This window comes from Ammospiza caudacuta, chromosome 2, assembly GCF_027887145.1.
Source record: "Ammospiza caudacuta isolate bAmmCau1 chromosome 2, bAmmCau1.pri, whole genome shotgun sequence".
Classification (NCBI taxonomy): domain Eukaryota; kingdom Metazoa; phylum Chordata; class Aves; order Passeriformes; family Passerellidae; genus Ammospiza; species Ammospiza caudacuta.
This window is the reverse complement of record NC_080594.1, coordinates 41956221-41976196: the sequence shown is the minus strand read 5'-3', so window position 1 is coordinate 41976196 and position 19976 is coordinate 41956221. Positions and strand designations below refer to the sequence as shown.

At 39.5% G+C, this 19976-nt stretch overlaps 1 protein-coding gene across 1 annotated transcript in view; it reads right to left on the bottom strand.

The window, feature by feature from the left end:
• Positions 1-19227, bottom strand: part of CEP295 (centrosomal protein 295) — a 43635-nt gene extending 24408 nt beyond the window's left edge. The window contains exons 1-12 of the mRNA XM_058825451.1: positions 19188-19227; positions 17551-17684; positions 16656-16856; positions 14758-14882; positions 13886-13979; positions 9125-9238; positions 7708-7848; positions 6420-6603; positions 4410-4577; positions 3312-3536; positions 1927-2057; positions 293-505 (exon numbers count right to left, since the gene is read on the bottom strand). Of these exons, the coding sequence (XP_058681434.1) occupies positions 293-505; positions 1927-2057; positions 3312-3536; positions 4410-4577; positions 6420-6603; positions 7708-7848; positions 9125-9238; positions 13886-13979; positions 14758-14882; positions 16656-16856; positions 17551-17658 (1704 nt within the window). The 5' untranslated portion in view covers positions 17659-17684; positions 19188-19227. The remainder of the gene's footprint in view (positions 1-292; positions 506-1926; positions 2058-3311; positions 3537-4409; positions 4578-6419; positions 6604-7707; positions 7849-9124; positions 9239-13885; positions 13980-14757; positions 14883-16655; positions 16857-17550; positions 17685-19187) is intronic.
• Between the last annotated feature and the right edge of the window lie 749 nt (positions 19228-19976).

The following is a 19976-nucleotide window of genomic DNA, read 5'->3' as shown; positions in this document are numbered from 1 at the left end:
GGGAGCTGGTCCTGTGCCCAACCATCCTTTTGGTTAAAAACCTTTTACCACAGAATCTAACCTAAACCTCCTCTGACACATATTCATGCCACTCCTTCGGGTCCAGTGATACCATGTGAAATAGAAGCTTGTACACTAGAAAAAGAAGCTTTAATACGTACAAATTTCTAACTCACAGCCTAAAAAATAAAAATTGTCTTAATTGATATAGTTCAAAATTGGTAAATGGCATTCTTTATTTTTATAATAATAGTAAATGAAAACCCACACACATTTTTCTGTTATTATTCACCTTATGTTCCATTTGGTTCTGCTGGTCTGTGGAATGGAGACTGTGGCTTTGCACCAGCTGACTTTGCTCTTCCTCTTCCTTTTTTTTCTTAGCCTGCTCCAAACAGGTTTGCATTTGGATCTTCAGATAATCAGCCTCCAAAAGAGCTTTCTCTTCCTCAATTTTTTTAATCAAGGCCAGCTGCTCCTGTTTCTGTTTCTCTATTTCCTCATTCTATCAAAAGAAAAATGAGGGGGAATCTCTAGAACCAAATGACAAAGAAACCAGACTGCTCACACACAACACCACACACAAACTTTTGTTCCAAATTACAGAAGAAATTCTATTGCTGGTGACAGGTATTACCAAGTTGCAACAGGACCTTAAAAAGTAGTTTCAAAGTCTACAGGAATAACTTTGTTTTACCGGCTCAATATTTCTAACAATCCCCGAGTCCATTTATTATTGCATTATTATCTGTTCTCCAATTAATAAAATGGATAAAATCAGAATTCATTCAAGATGTTACCATCTTCCAAAGACTGCAAAAGAAGCCATTTTCCTAAACTTACTTGAAAAATCTATTTTGCATTTTATTCAGTTTTTCATCAGAGTTCAACACATCTAAACATTAATTCAAGCTTTACAAAAGCTCCTGAAATAGCTAATGTATAACCACTTTTGAGAGCACTCCATAAACCTCTGAAGTAGTCTGTTTATTTTTATTCTCTTTCCATGTACCTATCAGCTACAATTCACTTAGATCCACACCTAGTGACAGCATATGTGCTTTTAGAAGGGAAGCAAAGAAAAATTTCAAAGTACTGGCAAAGATGAAGTGGACAACAGCCTTCAATAACAGTCTGAAATGGGATGTCAGGAAAAGCAACCTCAGAAAATGAAGGTTAAAAAAAGCAGCCACACTTTCACAAAGGATCTGTTACTTCTTGGTTTTTTTTTAAAATATTACTATTTTGTCAAAATTTGTTTCCTTGATTTCTGAACTTAAACTCTACAGTTGAAGGCTGCACGTAGACCCAAAATTCTGCTTTTTTCCAACAGCTTCTTTTAAACCTACCACATAACAGCTGGTATGTCTCTAGGGATACAACAAAAATTAAAATACAGTGAAACACAATACACAATAGATTTAATTAAACAATGCATAAAGGAATTATTTTCTACATGTAATAAATATAGCATTGCCAGACACAAAAAGCTTCCTGCATTTGCTTCCTAGATAACCAAAAAAAAAAATTACTCAAGGTTTGCATGCTCTTCCTATCACTCTAAACACAATCTCACAGACTTTCCTACATTATTACACAGGGTAAATAAAGTTTTCAGAGTTATGTATTGCTGACTATACCCTTCCTTTATAAAACAAAGATACTAATGTACAACTGTGATTTTAATTTAACCATGACTACCCTTGCCTACAGCACCTGTTAGATTTGAAGAAACTGGGGTTTTCTAATCTATTCTAAATTCCAGCTACAGCTTCATCATTTTTGAGAAGTATAGAAAATGTTACAGTAAAAATTCAAATGTTAAGAGTACCTATAGCTGCTGTATAACCTGAAATATTTTAAAATCTTCTGTAAATTGTTTTTTTACACCACAACTGAGGTAAAAATAAATACAAACACACTTACCCACTTCTGTTTCTCCACTTCCATTCTCATTTTAGCTGCCTCTTCCATTCTGATTTTAGCTGCTTGTTCTTGAAGATGGATTGGAACTGACTTTTCATCTGCAACTGTAGTTTCCAACATTTTCATAGAGTCTAAAATAGACATGTTATTTAGCTGTAATTGCAGTCAGAACAAGCCTTGGATCTTCTTTACATCTTGCTTTACAGTTTCCCAACATCTCTCAACAAAATGCATAAGCTGCTCTTGAAAGGTTCTATATCCTACTACTCTGCCTGTCTCCATAAGCTGGAAAATCAGGTTTTTTGTATTATTTAAGTCTTTAATAGCCCTTTATTGTGTGTCTTTCTTGAATACCAGTAATGTCCTAGCTTCAATGGGACTGAAAATTATTTCTAATATTACCTGGGAGGCCAAGAGCAAGATCATCCTGAAGAATCAAAAGCCACACATTAACCTCTTGGAACAAAGAGGGTCTAAAACTGGCAGTACTGGGCAAACAATCTAACATTTGGCTATTGCACAAAAATCAAATCTCAATCCTGTACTGTTAGCTTCAAATAGCAGCACATTTTCCCCAAGGCATTGTTTCACTCATGCTGCACTCTCCAAACCCCAGGCATTATGTTGGCATAGTCATGTACATGATGGAACTAAAACACTTTATCTTGTTTAAAAAAAACAAGCACCCTATGGAAACAAATTACCCAAAAGCAAAAAACCCAAAGCCACATGCCACAATCTGATCACTTGAAAACTTCAGAAATCCCACTCATACAAGATCACGAATTCAGCATTAGTCCAACAAGAAGGGCACCAAGGACAGACATGGGAAGTAACCCCAAGATGATCTGGCTATCAAACAAACTGCAGTGTCCAACTGCTATAAATTTCAATTTAACAAAAAGGTTTTTTGGAATGGTGCCTGAAAGCAGAAAAAAACTCCACTCATCAGCTTATGCTTGTCTTGGGCATTTATAGCTGTCAATCTCCAAAGAAAGCAGCTGTGCAGTTCAACAGGTACAGAACTTCAATGCTGACTCCTGCACTGAGAATTCTATCCCTGGAGGCAAACACCTATTAAAGTACAGCAATACCAACTGTGACAACAATTTGAGTGAGATTTAAAAGTGAGAAAGGTATTTTGGACATCTGCTCTCTTCAAGATCTTAATGGACAAGTTGGACATAAGAGCAAAAAATCTTTCCTACTTGTGGTTTCAACAAATCCTCAATGCCTCGTAGGCACAGACAGGAAACTGTACTTTATTCAATGCGACAAAACATTTAACAATGAAAGTTCATTAAACAATTTTGTCAGTTACTGTCACAGTCCCCCCATAAAAGTCTTTTTGCTCCTACACAACAAACTTTGCCACAAGTATGTACCTTTGGCTTCACACACTGTATTTTTCTGCTGCTCCTTGTTAAGTTCTAAATCACATAATGGTCTCCTTTCACCAGCAACTGTGCCTGATTCAATAGTTTCAAATTCACTTTGACTCTCTTTCTCATTTTTTGATGTCCACTCATCTTTTTGGCTTCTAATTTTGTTCAACAATTTCTTTAAGGCAAGTTTTGATCGAGGTTGGCAAGTTTTTCCTTCTTCATGCCCTATAAAGAATAGAAACTGTTAAGAGTTTTGGGTAATGAATATCTTTGTATCATAAAAAAACCCTCTCTTTTTTTATTGCTTACAGAGTTGGACAAATAGCTTAGGTGTATTTTTAAAATCTTAGCAAAATTTTCTCTTACCTGCAAGAGAAAAGCAGTAACTTGTCTCTGCAAGCTATGAAAGAAGGACTAAGCTGGATGCAGTGTTTTATAGTCAATCTGTAGCAGAAATATGCAGTACCATCCCCACACCTGCCCTCTGCTTTCTATCAGCACTGGCAACACAATGCACCACAGACCAAACACCACACACCAGACTGTGCCACCCAAGGGATGCAGAAGTGCTTGGCCAAGAAGCTCATGGAGACTTCTGGCTCACATCACATGACCCTGGACATGCCACAGGCAAACAGGACACACTCGTGCATACATTCCAGCCTACCCACAATATGCAGCAGCTCAACCACAAACCTGAACATAAAAGACACATGATAAGCAGACTAAAAAGCTTCAGCTTTGAAATATCTCAAAATCTTAAGTTCACACACAGCATCAATCCAAAATTGACACTAAGTTCACAGGAATAATTATGGCTACTAACAGTATAGTTCTTACATGAAAATTATTCTCAGCATACTAATGAACTGAAGCATATCAGAAAAAGAAGTCACATTTTCATTTTCAAATTCATAATCATTAGGGTATCATCCTCTATGCTAAACATAAACCAAATTACACTGAATTATTTTTTGCACATTAAGAAGTTTTACTACTTCAGGCATTTTACTTATTACTAAAATTTATTTAATATACTAATCTTTTCTAATATAAAATGAAAAGGTTTAATTTAAATATGCAGTTTAGAAGTTTTACTTTCTGGCTCATTAGGGACCTCCTCTTCTATCACATGTCCTGACTCTTGCTGTGTATCACAAGCAGATTCATGCTCCAAGGAGATATCAAGATCATTATCTTGAGCTCTTTCAGAAGGGGCTGGCAAAGGTTGTGGCTCAAACTGCAGAATCAGGTCTTCTTTCATGTCTAATTAAAAGAGCACAATGAAATAAAACGACCATTTGGAATACAAATCAAACAACACTGCAAGACTACACTCACACACAAATCCCCAGGAAATTCAAATATCAATAGGTTATTTCACAACAGATTTAATCCAGCTTTTTTTTCCCCCCACCAAAACACAAGATCTTAAACTATTTAGATCAACAGCCATCTATTCATTCAGAACCTCCACAGCAGTTTCCACTAGAATATGCTATGTTTTTCAAAATGAAAGTTGATGGGATGGAAAGGCCCAGCTTTACAACAAAAGCAGCTCACAAGAAAAATTACCCATGGTCCCAATAACTTCACTGGGGAAAAGACACACCCTGACCTGGCTGTTCACAAGGCTGCCACAGGAGAGTGATTGCACAGTCCAGGTGTGAAATCCCAGAGGACTGCACAACAGGAATTCCCCTATGATCACCTTACTGACTGAGGGGGTTACTGCCTACAAGGGATGTGGGACACAGGGGAACATCACCTTGAAATTTTATGCTTCTTACATGTACTTAGGGGAGGAACCCAAGGCAGGGAAGGGATCAAGTTAGTCACGGGCAGAACTATTATGAGATAAAAGTGCAAAAATAGTGAGATAAAATGAGACAGTCCACTTGTCTGGCCATGCACTGTACCTGACAGTCTGCTCTGTTTTCTCACTAAATTCCACTTGTAGTTGTTTTCCTACGTGAGGAACACTGTGTTTTGTACGCATGTGTGTATACTGATATGTAAAGGCCAGCAACTGAAACAGTGACCAGAAGTCACAGGTGCACCTGTGTCTAGAGCATTGCTGACTGCAGAGGCCATAAGGAGTGCATTTAGGCCTCATATAGTGATTACTCATAGGTGGCTATGAGCATCAGCATGCAGGGGCTAGCAAATCACAACCCAGACTAGCTAGCAAGAATAGTAAGAGGCTTAGGAGTCATGCATCAGGCAGCTGTAAGACTGGGCAGGGTACTGCAGAGACCAGGGAACCTACAAGCTGTCTAGTAGAGGGATCAGGAGAGCCAAGCATTCAAGCCAGCTACAGAGGACAGAAAAGGATCCTAAGAAACCTGCCAGCACATGTGTGTGCATGTCCAAGACTACAAGAGGATCCAGGGTCAGCTATTGGGTAGACGAGTATATAAGGTCAGTTGCCATAGGAATCCATAGGATGTGCATATCTGTGCACACGCTCACATGCCCAGCTGGGTCTGTGCAGTAACAACTGGAGTGGAGCAGCAGATCTAGGGGGCTCACATGCCCAGCAGCCAGAACTGGGAAAACTAGGGATCAAGGGCCAGCTGCCAGGTAAGAGCAAGTGTCTAAAGCTATTCACCAAGTGAGCCACAGCACATTCATGAGCACATGTGCATTTGAGTCCATACATAAGTATGAGAGGTAACTCTAAGGCTCCACGCTCTAGCATGAATCACTTGACACTAGACTGGGTGTATAAGACCTGAGGAGGATCTGTAGTGTAGCAGACAGACACCTGGGATATAGGGGACAACTCCTAGATAGACTGAGTGTCTAAGACCAACTGCTGGAGGGATCTATACCATATTAAAGACACATATCCCCCAAAAGGCCTTCAGGTTGATCAGAGCAGTGAACAGAAGGAGGCCATTTGTGCTGTTGGTATTTAATGTGAGTGCTGTGTTTCTCCTGCTGGCCTGCACAGCCAGCTGTATGGATGTGCCCTGGCAGGCTGTTTGTGTGCATGCCAACTATGAATACACACACAGCCTTGCTACCAGCTGCACCCAGGAAGAGGCAGCTGCAGCAACCTCTCCTTTACTGGGTACCAAGTTCAGCAACCTCCAAAGAACTTACTCCTGTCTTCACTGCACATTTCTTCAAATGCAGACTCCAGTTCTCTCTGCCATTCTTCTTTTGTTTCCATGCGTTTGCATGGTGGCACTGAAAGCTGAGGTGGCATCTGTGCGACAACCTGTCTCCTGCGCATCCGATCCTGAGCGTGCATTTGCTCCAGCTCTTCCAGGAATCTTTCCCTGTCCTTCAAGAATAAAGAAGGGATAACATAAACCTTCAATGTTCACATTCAGACAGCCACATATCAAGACTGATAGAAAATGCTTCCATTTGGTTACCATGATGTTTGGTTAATGTTCAAAGTTAATGTTATTCTAGGGAGAAAGTGCTTCTTCAGGAGAAGACTGTATTAGCCCTTTGGACACAGGAGTCTTCAACACTACCTACAAGATCTGATGTTAAATAAAAGATCAGACTCCACACCTGCAGGCCAACTTCCCCCAAAATAATAAAACTTCCTGTTTAATAAGGTAAACGAGTATTTCTTTTGCCAGGTGACTCTTGCTAGTATATAATTCAGCAGTTGCTACTTTTGAAGATGCAAACTAAATATTCTTTGGCACACTGAGCATAGGTAAGAGTTATTTTTTAAAAAAAAGTTTGTTGGGATTTTTTTTCTGTTAATTTCAGGAGCACCAGAAATATTTCACAAATCCCCATTTCAGTTTGGTTACTCATTCAGGACCAATCATATGCCAGCTGATAACAAGCAAGCTTTTCTTTTTCTAGCCAACAAAAACACATGTGAAGCTGTCAGACTACAAAAATTTTTGAGTGTAGATCACAGTACAAAGACTTTTCTCAGTAGATTAATTTTTATTTCTTAAAGGAAACTATTTCACTATTTCCAGACTTGCACACTTACAGAGTATCAGTCTTTAAGTAAAAACTTAGAAAAGTTTTCAAAAAATAAAAAAACTTGTTACCTCCTTAGCAATAATTTCTTCCCCCGAAGCACCAAATCACCAACTCCAACTAAAGCTAATGTGGAAAAGCAGAACTGATTACCTATTAGAAAAGTTTTGACTATTACCTATTGGTTAATAGCTGGCCAAACATTCAGATAACAAAATTTAAGAGGATGTTCTTTCATTCTCACTCCTTCTAGATGCCAAAATAAGCAAACAGATTTTGACTTTTTTTTTTTTTTTGCAAAGACATTCTGTAAACTTTATTTAGTCCATGAATTTCCCTCCTGTAAGTGCAATTCCTTTATTAATCACTTACCTACAACTTGCTTAACAGCAGTTGCTCTGACATTAAAAACAGGCATAACTGCTTTGCCTACCTTGGCCAACTGGATCTTCTTCAAGGCATGACTTCCTCTAATATGTGCCTTTTCAAGTTGCTTTCTTCTTTCCTTCTCTGCCTCCCTGTGCAGTTCCTCCAAACGTCTCCCTTCTTCTTCAGCAGCTAAATGAGCATCTGGCTGGCAATCAATCAGTAGTTTAGTCCAAAAAGTTGTGTGATAGTTTAAAGCATACATAACAATAAATAAATGAATAATTCTGCAGCAAAAGCACTTAAAAAAGACATACAATGCCATATGAACATCCTTGAATGTTTATCTTGCAAGCAGGACGAAAATAATTTTTTACCTTTGGAAAATAATTTCATTGTTACATATTTTGTAAGCTTAAGTGACAAAGTGTTCCAGTTTCAAGCTGTACCAGAGACAATAATTTATATTATTTGTTATCACAGAGTGGTTATTTTTTCTACAATACATGGTAAAATGAATGATATGGTCAAAATTACAGATTGGGAACTTCTATCCTCATGGTTTTGTTTTAAAAAAGGGGGAAAATGTGGTGGTGTTCGCAGGGGTCCCAGGACAAGGGAAGAGATTAAAATCTTGACACCATGTTTCAGAAGGCTGATTTATTATTTTATGATATATATGATATTAAAACTATACTAAAAGAATAGAAGACAGGATTTCATCAGAAGGCTAGCAAGGAAAGCAAAGGAAAAGAATGGTAACAAAGTCTTGTGATTGACCAGAGAGTCCAAGACAGCTGGACTGTGATCAGCTGTGATTAAAAACAACCACATGAGACCAATCAAAGATGCACCTGCTGCATTCCACAGCAGCAGATAATTATTGTTTACATTTTGTTTCTGAGGCCTCTCAGCTTCTCAGGAGAAAAAATCCTAGCAAAAGGATTTTTCATAAAATATGTCTGTGACAGGAAAAAATCTCTGATGTATCTTCCATCTCACTTGGGAAACCAGAAACAATCTGCAACTTTCAAGGAAGAAAAATCTTACTAACATAAAAATATACTTAGGAAAAACAAAGTAATTCCAAATAAGCAAGCCAAATGCAAGGCAAGTCTGGGAGTACATTGCTAAAAAGAGGGGAAGAGAGAAAAGCAGGGCAACTGCAGCTATCAACTCAGCATGAGCCACAAGTCTTCCAGTTTGGGTGTTTGAACATTATACCAGTCTTGTGATCTCACCTTTCAGTAAAAGCCTGTTCACAAGGGACTGCCAGGTGTGATCCCCTAAGTGACTGAGCGTGTAACAGGCTTTACAAGGCTGCCCATCTGAGATTCTCTTTAGTAAGTAGTGTAAGCTGCTTTATACAAGTTTGTATCTTTAAACACCTTCCAGAAAATCCATTAGCTGATACCCAGACAATGAATTCAGTGTAAAGAAACACATATGTAAAGAGTGTAGCACAAACAGTTGGAGTTAATCACCTGCTCTCCGTCCACTTCTCTGTCCACCAAAGCTTCAGCAATATGGTAACGTGTAACAGAAAAATTGCCAGCACCACAGGGCTTCATGGCAAGGATCTTCTTCACTTCAAAACTCTAGGAAGAAAGGTACAACTACAGCTGAATCACAGAACAGTATCTCCATTCAAGTAACTAACAGAAGTGATCTGTATAGCTAACTTATTATTAAAAGAAACCCAACCCACCAAAGTCTGTCCTGAAAATAGTGTTTAAAACCTTATATACGTGTAATAATTAATAAACCACATCAGCACAAGGCAGACCCCGAGGGCTTTAATAATGGAGAGCATCTTGGGCAAACCTCTGCACAGAAATTGATGCTCATCAGTGTCATGTTTCAAAAGCACTAATTTAAAAGCACTTGAGTTTAATGCATTAATACAAATCCCACTTACAACAGCTGTCATATTCACCTCAGAGCAGGGCAGCCGCAGACCCACAAAATAATTATATCCAACAGCAAAGCAACACTTGTCATTTACAGACTTGCTTTAGGAAACTCAGAGCCATTATGTCCAATTTTAGTTGACCAGAGAAAAGAGCATTATCTGTAACTTCACTGAAAAGTGTCTATTCACAGAATGCTAAGTTGCTGCAGGGGTTTTTAGAAGTTTTGGGTACACTAACACATTTCAACTCTTTTCTGGAAATTTGAACAATTCTTTGGCTTAGCCTCATGTTCCCAGTTGCATAGTTGTCAGGTTAGGTTACTTAATAAGTACTTTGTACTTAACATCTCCTCCACCAATTTTCTCTCAGCTTCCTCTTCCCTCAACCTTCTCCTAAAAGGTGTTCTTACCCACATTAACTAAACTGGAAAGATTCACAGCTTGAGTGCTCCAAAACTAACATGGCCATAAAGAAATGCACACACACAAAGAACAGCTTTAAGTCTCACGAATACCTTAAACTTATCTCATGCAATGAGGCATACAAAATTTCAGGAATGACTATTACTTTTTTATGAAGACTGTAGAAAGTGAAGTCTTTAAATGAAAATCAAAGAATCATAGAATCATTTATATCAGAAAAAACCTTCAAGTCCAGCCATTAACTCAGCACTGCCATGTCCAAATCATGTTCCTGAGTGCCCCAACTCACATCCTTTAGATATCTCCAGGAATGGTAACTCCATCACTCCCCCAAGCAGTCAGTTCCAGTGCTTGACAAGACAGTGAAGAATTTTTTCCTAATATCCAGTCTAAACTTCCCCTGGTGCAACTTGAGGCTATTCCCTCCTGTCCTATGACTTGTCACCTGGGTGAAGAGACCAACCCTCACCTGGTTACAATCTCCTTTTCAGGCACTTGTGGAGAGTGACAAGGTTCCCCCTGAGCCTCCTTTTCTCCAGGCTAAACACCCCCAGCTCCCTCAACCATGCTCACCAGCTTTGTGCTCCAGACCCTTCCCCAGCACCACTGCCCTTCTCTGGACACGCTCCAGCCCCTCAATGTCTTTCTTGTCATAAGGGACCCAAAACCAATAAAACTACTTTTAGCCTTACCAACAGAACTTCAGTAACTTATTTTATGATCCTTAAACAAAGCTGAATTTCTTAATCACTAAAAATCATAGTAATTGTAACAGATCAACATTTGCAGATAATGATTATAGCTATAAAAACAGGCAAATCCCAGACGTAAACCTCATTAGCCAGATTACCAGTGCTTGCCCTGTACCGGGTTACTTTCAGAATGTACAATTAAACATCTCTTCTGAATTATTTAAAAAAATTAAGATTAACAACCAATAACAAATAATTATTAATTACATGTAATCAATCAAGTCTCCAGAATTTTATTCAAAAGCTGTGAAGATGTGAGAATTATGTCGGAGGCTGCAATTTTTCAATTAGTGTCAAACGCAATTTAGGCTGAAAAAAATACCATACTTCTATCCTGTTTTGTAGTTACGCCCTCCTTTTTCTTTTCCTTCAAAAAGTAAATAATTCTACACTAAAATCTGGCAAAACTGGAGCAGCAAAGTATCATGAAATGGGACAGAAAACCAAAAAAAAACCTCATGACCCCAGCTCTACAAATACTCTATGAATACTCAAGCAGAATATAGTAATACCTTTTAGGTTTTGTTTCCATTCCATAAAATCTAATAGATCATGTAAGAAAAAGTAAGTTTCCAAGAACTCTGCAACATTTTTCAATAAAATGGTCTTTACAGTTTAACTTCAATTAAGTAACTTTTCATTTGGTCTAACTAAATATGGTCTCAACTTCTAAAATCCATAATTCTGAGAACAAAAATGGGTTATGATAGAGTAAAACTACTTCTTTTCTACCTGGATAAAATCACAATAATAAGAGTATCTTTAGAAAATGTTTCTTATATTCTAAACAATCATGCCATGAACAACAATGCCCTAGAGCTCCTTTTTGTGAAATTATAGTCAATTGTTATTGCAACAGAACATCAGATTATGATTATAGTTGCATTTAATAAGCTCCTCATGTAAACATTCAAAAAACCAAGCAGACTTACTCAGATGACCCTGTAATCTGCTGTAATACACAGGATTTAAAGTTAAACAATTTAAATTCAGTGCCTTTTGAGTAAGACATTTGCAAGACAAAGCCCTAGACTTACCTTCCCCCAAATAACAGTCAATATCTTTTGTTTTCTGTCTCGAAGCAGAAACAGGAATAAAAATCTCTCAATCTTTCAATTACTTAACATTTTCCCATATGAAGTACATGGCACCCAACAACTCTTTGAAGAAAATAACTTTATTTTTAGCCCTGTGCCCTCCCAGCCATAGGTCTACAACAAAAGGATTAAAATCTACACAGATTTGAAAACTAGAAAAAGGCTTAAAGTCAGATAGTCCTGAAATGGAACAAACTGACACGCTGTGCTATACTGAAACAGAGCAATCTCTTTTCCTCAACCAAAACTCAACATGTCTGCAAAATTACTGATTCAATCTGCCATTATCACAACATGAACTTCATAACAGAAACAAAATCCACATACTGTAGAAAATCCAGATGTTTGGAAACTCCACTAAAACAACTTACAAACCACATTTGTTGAAAAGGCGGGTAAAGGACATTTGCTAATGGATGGAAATGCATTAATTTTTGGAAAGGAACAATACTTAAATAGAGAACTGACCCAGACATAACATCCAACACAATTGAATCAGTTTCACCAGAACCTGAAGAAACCTGAAACAAAGCCTTCTTGCTTTCCCTGGTGACAAAACACTAAAGAATGAGGAGAAAATTCTGTGTTTATAAAATGGGAAGGAAGATGCATTATTGATGTTGCTGGATAAAAGTATTAAATAAAAGTATCACATATCAAGTACTGTGCCATTTTAGCTGTTATGGAGATTAACTGCAGTGACTATCTATGGGGAAGGGTAAAATAAAATGTGACATAAGACCCACTCTGAACTGCAAAAGTTACTACAAAGCAAAGCCACAGCATCTCACTGCTTTCCCAGCAATGCCAAACTGAGCAACAGAAGCACCTGAAACCCAGGAAATAAAGTTTGGACTGATATAGACTTCACCTGCTCTACACAAGACACACCAGGAACACACCCTGTGGCACAACATGGATGGCAACAGCAGCATGAAAGGGTGTGTGAATTTACCTGAATTGCACCACACAGGACCTTATTCCAGATGTACTGAATTTCAATACAGCATACACTTCAGGAGAAATAACCCCAAACTTTATCACTCCCTTACAACCCTTGTTTTAATCTTCACTCATATCCAGCTTATACAAGATGAAAACCTTTGGGCAACCAAGGAAAAGATCTAGAGAGAAACCTGTACTAATGAAATGTCATGGGTACTCCTTCTAATCATTCTTAAAACTGGAAGGGTCAAACCTTACTCAGTTTCTCCAGATACAATACCAAACCCTTATCATCCTGCACTCTAACCTGTACATAATGTGCTGGGATGTAGCTGGGAAAAGTTTTGAAAGCTTCACTGGCTCTGAGAGGGGCTAGTATACCTCAACCCTTTATTTTATAGACAGTAGTTTGAATATCCCTGAACCCGAAGGTCTAAAGGGGTACAACATGCCACGAGGCAATTTAAACTCTGCATTCATGAAATTCTGTTAGTTAACTCCAGAGTAAAAATGCATGTAAGTGTTCTTTCTGCAGTTGAGAGCTGCAATCCTACTGCCAATTCTACACCTATGCACCAGCTCTATGAAACCAAAGCAGCATAAATGGGGTAACAAAGCCACACCTCAGAAGGCTGCAGCCTCCCAACAGACTTGGGTGATGGTTTCCTATGAAAATTAAAGAGCTTCCTCTTTATTTAGTACTCCCTACAAGAAAAAGAAATTGAAGGGAGAAGATAACCCCAACAAAGCTGCCCCACAGCTAAAAAGACAGAATTATTACAGAACTAAACAAACTGGTAACTGCATCAGTATGACAGCAGGCTGAGAAGGCATGTAATGTACATGCTGAGAGATCATTGTAAAGTCTCATATGACTGGGGCTACTAAATGAAAATGACATATGATGAAAGTTTAAAAAGACAGATAAACTTCAAAAATAAGAGTCTGATTACAAGAAATAAAATTCACATATAACAAGAGATTAGTAGCAAGAAATCTGCTAATATCTAATTAAATAATTCTTTTGGTTTTTGCTGAACCACTCTCCTTATATATGCAAATACTTATATATGGTACCCCTGAAATTGTGATCATTGTTGTTTTACAGATACATACCTCAAAAGGATGTGGTGGAGGAGGTGGGAGGCTTGCAACTTTGGCTGCTCTTTGTCTTTCCACTTCCAGAGCACGTTTACGTGCATCTGCTCGTCTTGGGAGACAGAAACAAAACAAACCACAAGAGAGAAGAGAGACAGAAAATTATTCAAGCAACAGTGACAGACCAGTGCAAAATAAAAGGTAAACCTGAAATCAGATTCCTAAGTACCTGCACTGAATGGTTGGGCCATAGGCATGGGGAAGCATACTAAAAAGACAACAGAACTTGGGCTGGAAGGCAGCATTAAAAATTACCTTCTTCAAGTTATGCAAAAACATTCATATATACAAGCATCCCAAAAGCAATACAAAATCTCTGCTTTTGACCCAGGTTTCCAGAAAGCATTGTGCACTTCAACACACTTTAATTGCTTCAGTGTAGATACAGTTAACTACTTAATTTACAGGTCTTAGCTCTACTCAAACACAACTATGCCCAAGAGGACACAGACCATATTCCATACCAGCTCAAGTTTGGTCCAATCTGCTTAATTAAAAAAAAAAACCCTAAGAAAGAAGACCATGACAAATGTACGAGGTCCTTTTTACAGGTGGTTAACTCTCCATCAGGAACTGGCCTGACAACATTTCATTTGTCACTGAACTCCTGGAGAATCCATAGGGCCAGGTTGAATATCTGACATTCTTGTCTTGGTTTTAAAGATACGGTTTTTACCAAAAGCCACAAGCTTTGCCCATGAGCATTAATTATCTAATACATAACATTTCAAGACTGAAAAAGCTCCAAGCAAGAAGCATCAACATTTTTGCCTTTCACCTTGTGACACCGTAAAGTTCATTCTTAATAAAACAAAATAATTATTGCATACCTGGATTGCTCACGAAGTAACTTTTCTTTTTGGTGCTTCTGCTCTATCAGAGCTTTTCTATGTCTCGTCTCTGCTCTTTGTTTCCTTTCTTCTGCTTGCTTTGCCAGAGCCTCTAAGTCAGGTTCCTTAACATTAAAATATTGTGATCACTTAATACAGAATTTTACTCACATCTCACACTATTAGTATGATATTTCAAATTAGATACTGCTGGTGAGAAACACAATCTCAAAAGTACCTTCTACTGTATTAAGATTAAAATACTCTAATAACTTTTCCTTCTCTGCCATCTTTATTTTCTTCTTCTCTGCCAAAAACAGCAGTGAACCTGCCACATCCCTCAGCCAATTTAACCAAATATTGATAGAAATCCTAGCTTCTTCTAGACCAGTTTGATGAAAAAGATATCCTGTAGCAAATGCAGACTAAACTATGTAGAAGAAGTGTGTTACTACCCTTCAGTCATCAACAGAGACATTTTTTATTTCTCTGTTCCTCCTAAAACACTAGTTCCAGATTTTTTTGCTAACTCACCTATCCTAGCATTGGAAAGGACTTTATAAAGAAAAGACATGGATAAATGGAAAAGCATAATGCTATTTTACTTGGCTTTGAAGATCCTGACTAAGTCAGGAAGTAAGCTACTTTGTAAAATCCATGTAAGAAGTCTTCGGTTGATTTCTGTAAACCTGATTCAGAGTCAAACTATAGAAAAATTCTCCCCAGCAATCTCAATGATCTCTCAAGCAGAGCCTACACAAGTTACAGGATTTTAAAGAAAGTGAAACCAGTTTGTAGGCACAGAATTAAAGTGACACCCGTTTGCAGTGCAGGCAAAGGCCTCTGAAGCCCTTACCAAGGCTTTCCATGTCACTGGAGCACCGAAGGGAAAAAAATGTTAAATGTATTTTCTTAACCATAAAAAAGATCCATGGTGGAGAAAAAATTACTGTATTACTGGCATAATTGAGATACTGACTCATTATGTACAATTTAGCCAAGTACAAACACACATGATCATACAAGCTAATACAATCAAAGTAACTTTAAAGTCTGCCCAGCAAAAGCTGTCACAGATAGTCTGTCTTCTCAAGGCCTATCTTGTGGGAAGATACCTGCCAAAAAGTACATAACCACTTCAAAAACATTTCCATGTTTAAAAAGTTATCTATTTAGGTATCAGGACTTCAAAATCAGGAATGTCAAAGGAAAAACCAAACATCAGCAATTTTGGAATTTCTAAAACACTGAAATTGGCTCTGACAATATATGCTGGTATTGGCTGCAATAGAAATTATTTTCTTTGCAGTGGTTGGTACGAGGCTGTGCTTTGGATTTGTGCTGAACACAGGGTTGATAATATAGAAATGTTTTTGTTATTGTTGAGCAGGGCTTACACAGAGCCAAGGCCTTTTCTGCTCCTTGTGCTGCCACACTGGTGAGAGAGTGCGGGGTACATGGGAGGCTGGGAGGAGGCACAGCCAGGACAGGTGAGCCCAGCTGACTAAAGGGATATTCCAGACCATGTGGCATCATTCTCAGTACATAAAGTGGAGGGATAAGGAGGAAGGAGGGGATGTTTGGAGTGACAATCTTTGTCTTCCTCAAGTAACCATTATACATGATGGGTTCCTGCTGTCCTGGAGATGGCTGAACACCTGCCTGCTCATGTGAAGCTGTGAATCAATTCCTCATTTTGCTTTGCTCTGTGTGTGGCTTTTGCTTTCCCTATTTCCCTATTGAACTGTCTATATTATATCTCAACCCATGAGTTTTCTGGCTTTTACCCTTCTGATTCTCTCCCAGATCCCACTGGTGAGGAGGGGAGCAAGCAGCTGCCTGGCGCTTGGCTGCTGCCTGGGGTGAGACCCTGACACAATAATATCAAGCTCACTTACATTTTCCTTGGCCTGTCGGTGACCCTCCCCAATCGCCTTTAGGCTTGACAGATACAGTTCTTCCAGGGCTTTCATCTTCTCATCCTGTGCCTTCTGCCATTCAGCTCTCAGTGCCTCCTCTAACTGATGCAGCTGTTCTTCTCTCCTCTGCTTTACGTTCTGCCTTATCTGGTAGGAGATATACTTTTGCTGCTCTCTGACCTGTAGAAATAGCATTTATGTTTATCAGCAATTCAAGAAAAGCATAATACTTTCTGCAGCAAGACTTTCTACAACACAGTTTACCCTACTTCCACCTTTCCATCTCATCAGCTATTCCATTCACAATCTATTCAGAAAATACTTTCAAGTTGCCGTTACCTTTTTCCAAAATTAATGTATAAAATAATAAATTTAATCCTAATTAAACACTTTGGTTAAAGTCCAAAAAATGACACACAAGTGAGAACCTGCAACCACTGTTTGGAATATCCTTCCCTCCAAAAACACAACACAATAATCTATGCAAGGCTCCTATTACAATTCAAGATTAAAATCAGCAACTATACTGAAAACTTAGTAAACCTAGTTTATTATTTTCCACTCTGTATTTAGGCCTTTTTTTTTTTTAAGAAAAGGTTGTCAAGCACTGGAACAAACTGCCCAGGGAAGTGGCTGAGTCACCACCCCTTGAAAAGCTCAAAGTTGTGGCACTTAGGGACATGATTTAGCAGTGGACTTGGCAGTGCTGGACATGAAGATCTCCAGTGTCTTTTCCAACATTAAAACTTTCACTATTCTACAATACTATCACCTTGAAATTTAGTTTACAGGAAATAATCTTTTCAATTAATTTTCCTAAATTATTTGTTACATCATCAAATGAAATACAACGCATGGAAAAATACAGGCATACCTGCTGCAACCTTAGTTTTCTTCTTCTTTCATATTCTTCTTTCAGGAACATGGCTTCTTCATTAGGACTAAGCCTCAATGTCCCAGCTGCTGCAAGTTTCCTCTTCATCTTTGGATATGCTAACTTATCAACTTCTGTGAGAACAATGCAAAGAAAAAGAGAAATTGTGCATAAATGACACTGGCAAAACAGCTGTAAAGACAGGATACTACCATAATGTAACTCTATCATTATGCTCTCAAACGTGAGAGCTACAACTGTTCACATCTGTCCCAGCTGAAGGCTGGACTTCATCTCAGAAGTCTTTTCCAACCTTAATGACTCTTAACTGCAATCAACAGCATTGGCTCTGTCTTTCTCACAGTCACAAAAAATAATGCTTTTGAACTCCTTTGAGCTATGCACCAAACACTGAAACAGGATGACATTCACAGTCTATTCTATGGACCAGGCACCAACATTTGCAAAGTGAAGGGTGAACACCACTCTGCTCCTGGGAAGATTTAAAAACAAACCCACCAACTACCGAAAAGCACACCCCACAGCAAAGCAGGCTGGTCACTCAGGCGATCTGTACTGAAATACTCTCATAACTGTTGAAGAGAAGATGTAAGACACAACAGCAATTTTGTTGGTGTTTTTGGCTGCACTCCAAGGTTTTCTGCCGTACAGACTCTGTAACTCCAGCAACAGGCTGCGGACCAAGCGTTTCACTGGAAAGCTGAAACTGCTCACTAACGACTTTTTATTCAAGTTTTCCTAAGAAGAAAAATTTCAAATTGTATTTCCCTCAAGATTTTACTGTGAAAGACTAAAATTCCCCTGCCCTCAAATCAAGTAAGATTTTAACCGGATCTTTAAATACTTATAACCCTGAAAATATTCGCACAAAACAAGCAAAGACTTTCAAAAGCTACTGCCAATTCTAAAAAATCTAGTGAGCTATTCATATAGCACCAAAGAGCTTAACCAACACGACACACCAGGAAACAATTCTTTTCAGCATCATATATTATGATCTTGGTGTATTTATAGACACGGTATCACAGATAAAATAACAACACTCTAAAGAAATCAGGTGATGTGTAAAGCCGAAGATCCATGAGATACTCTCGGAAAAGGGTTATTAAAGCAATGAATCCCAAGCTCTTTATAGCATAAAGAGGGACAGTAGCATCCTGGATCCTGCCAGCCCTCCCTTAGTCACCCGATGAGCTACAGAAGTTTATCACGGCAAAAAATTAAGAAGCAAATTACTACATTCTCTCTCTCACACGCACACACACACACACATTCCTAAAGAGGGAAAAATGTTGAGGATGACCAATGCAAGGCCTGAGTCCAAAGGATAAGAGCAGAAGTAGAGATTGCGAACGCCGCGCTTGCCCGGGCTCAGCCGCAGCACAAGGCGGGTGGTGAGGGCCCCGGGGCCGCAGGGCCGCTCCCGCCGGGGCCGCACCTGGATGCGCCCGAGCTGAGGGAAGAGAAAGTAAAACAGCGGGGGAAGGGAAGGGAAGGGAAGGGAAGGGAAGGGAAGGGAAGGGAAGGGAAGGGAAGGGAAGGGAAGGGAAGGGAAGGGAAGGGGAAGGGAAGGGAAGGGAAGGGAAGGGCAGAACTCCCCTCACTCACGCACGCACCCACAGCCGCCCGGGCCCTGCCGCTCGCTGAGGCGCCAACGGCCGCCGCCCCCGCCACGTGACCGCGCGCCCCCAACGAGCCGCCAATGGCGCATGCGCTACCGCCCGACCTCCTGCTCTAGCCCCGCCCCAGTCTCGCGGTGGCCAATTGGGACTCGGGACGGCGGCGGATGGCGCGCGCGCCCAATATAAAAGCGGCGCCCAATATAAAAGCGGCGCTGTGAGCGAAAAAGGCATTTGTTCCCCGAGGCACCTTCGGGAGTTCCTTCGTGGTGGTCGGCCTCTTCCTCGTCGCCTGTATAAGTGCGGGCAGTGCTTCGCTCGCCTAACGCGGCACTCTCAGCGCGCACGTGGAGAAATAAATGCAGGGGAGGGGTTTCTCAGCGCGGCTCCCTCCAACACCGCCTCAGGAGCCCGCTGTCGGAGTTTCCAAGTGCTCGAGTGGGAGGGGCACTCACTGGGCGAGCCTGAAATGCTGAGAGAGCGGAATAGAACTGAATCCTGCTAGTTCTGCCTCACTGGTGTTACTTCTGTGCAGCTTCCCTGTTCAGCGCTCTTCTTGTGTCAGTAGAAGAAGTATCAGAATTATAACAGGGTTGGCTTGGAAAGGGACCTCAAGGATCTTTTATGTTGTAAATTAGAAGCTTGACTAGGCCAATATTCAAGCAGCAATCACTTTATGAATTAATATGGTAAAGTATGAGCAATAATACAGCATTGGGTACAGTGGGGGAAGTTTTCCCTCCAACTGCACACCGATAGCTGAGGCTTACAGGCATTTATAGGGGC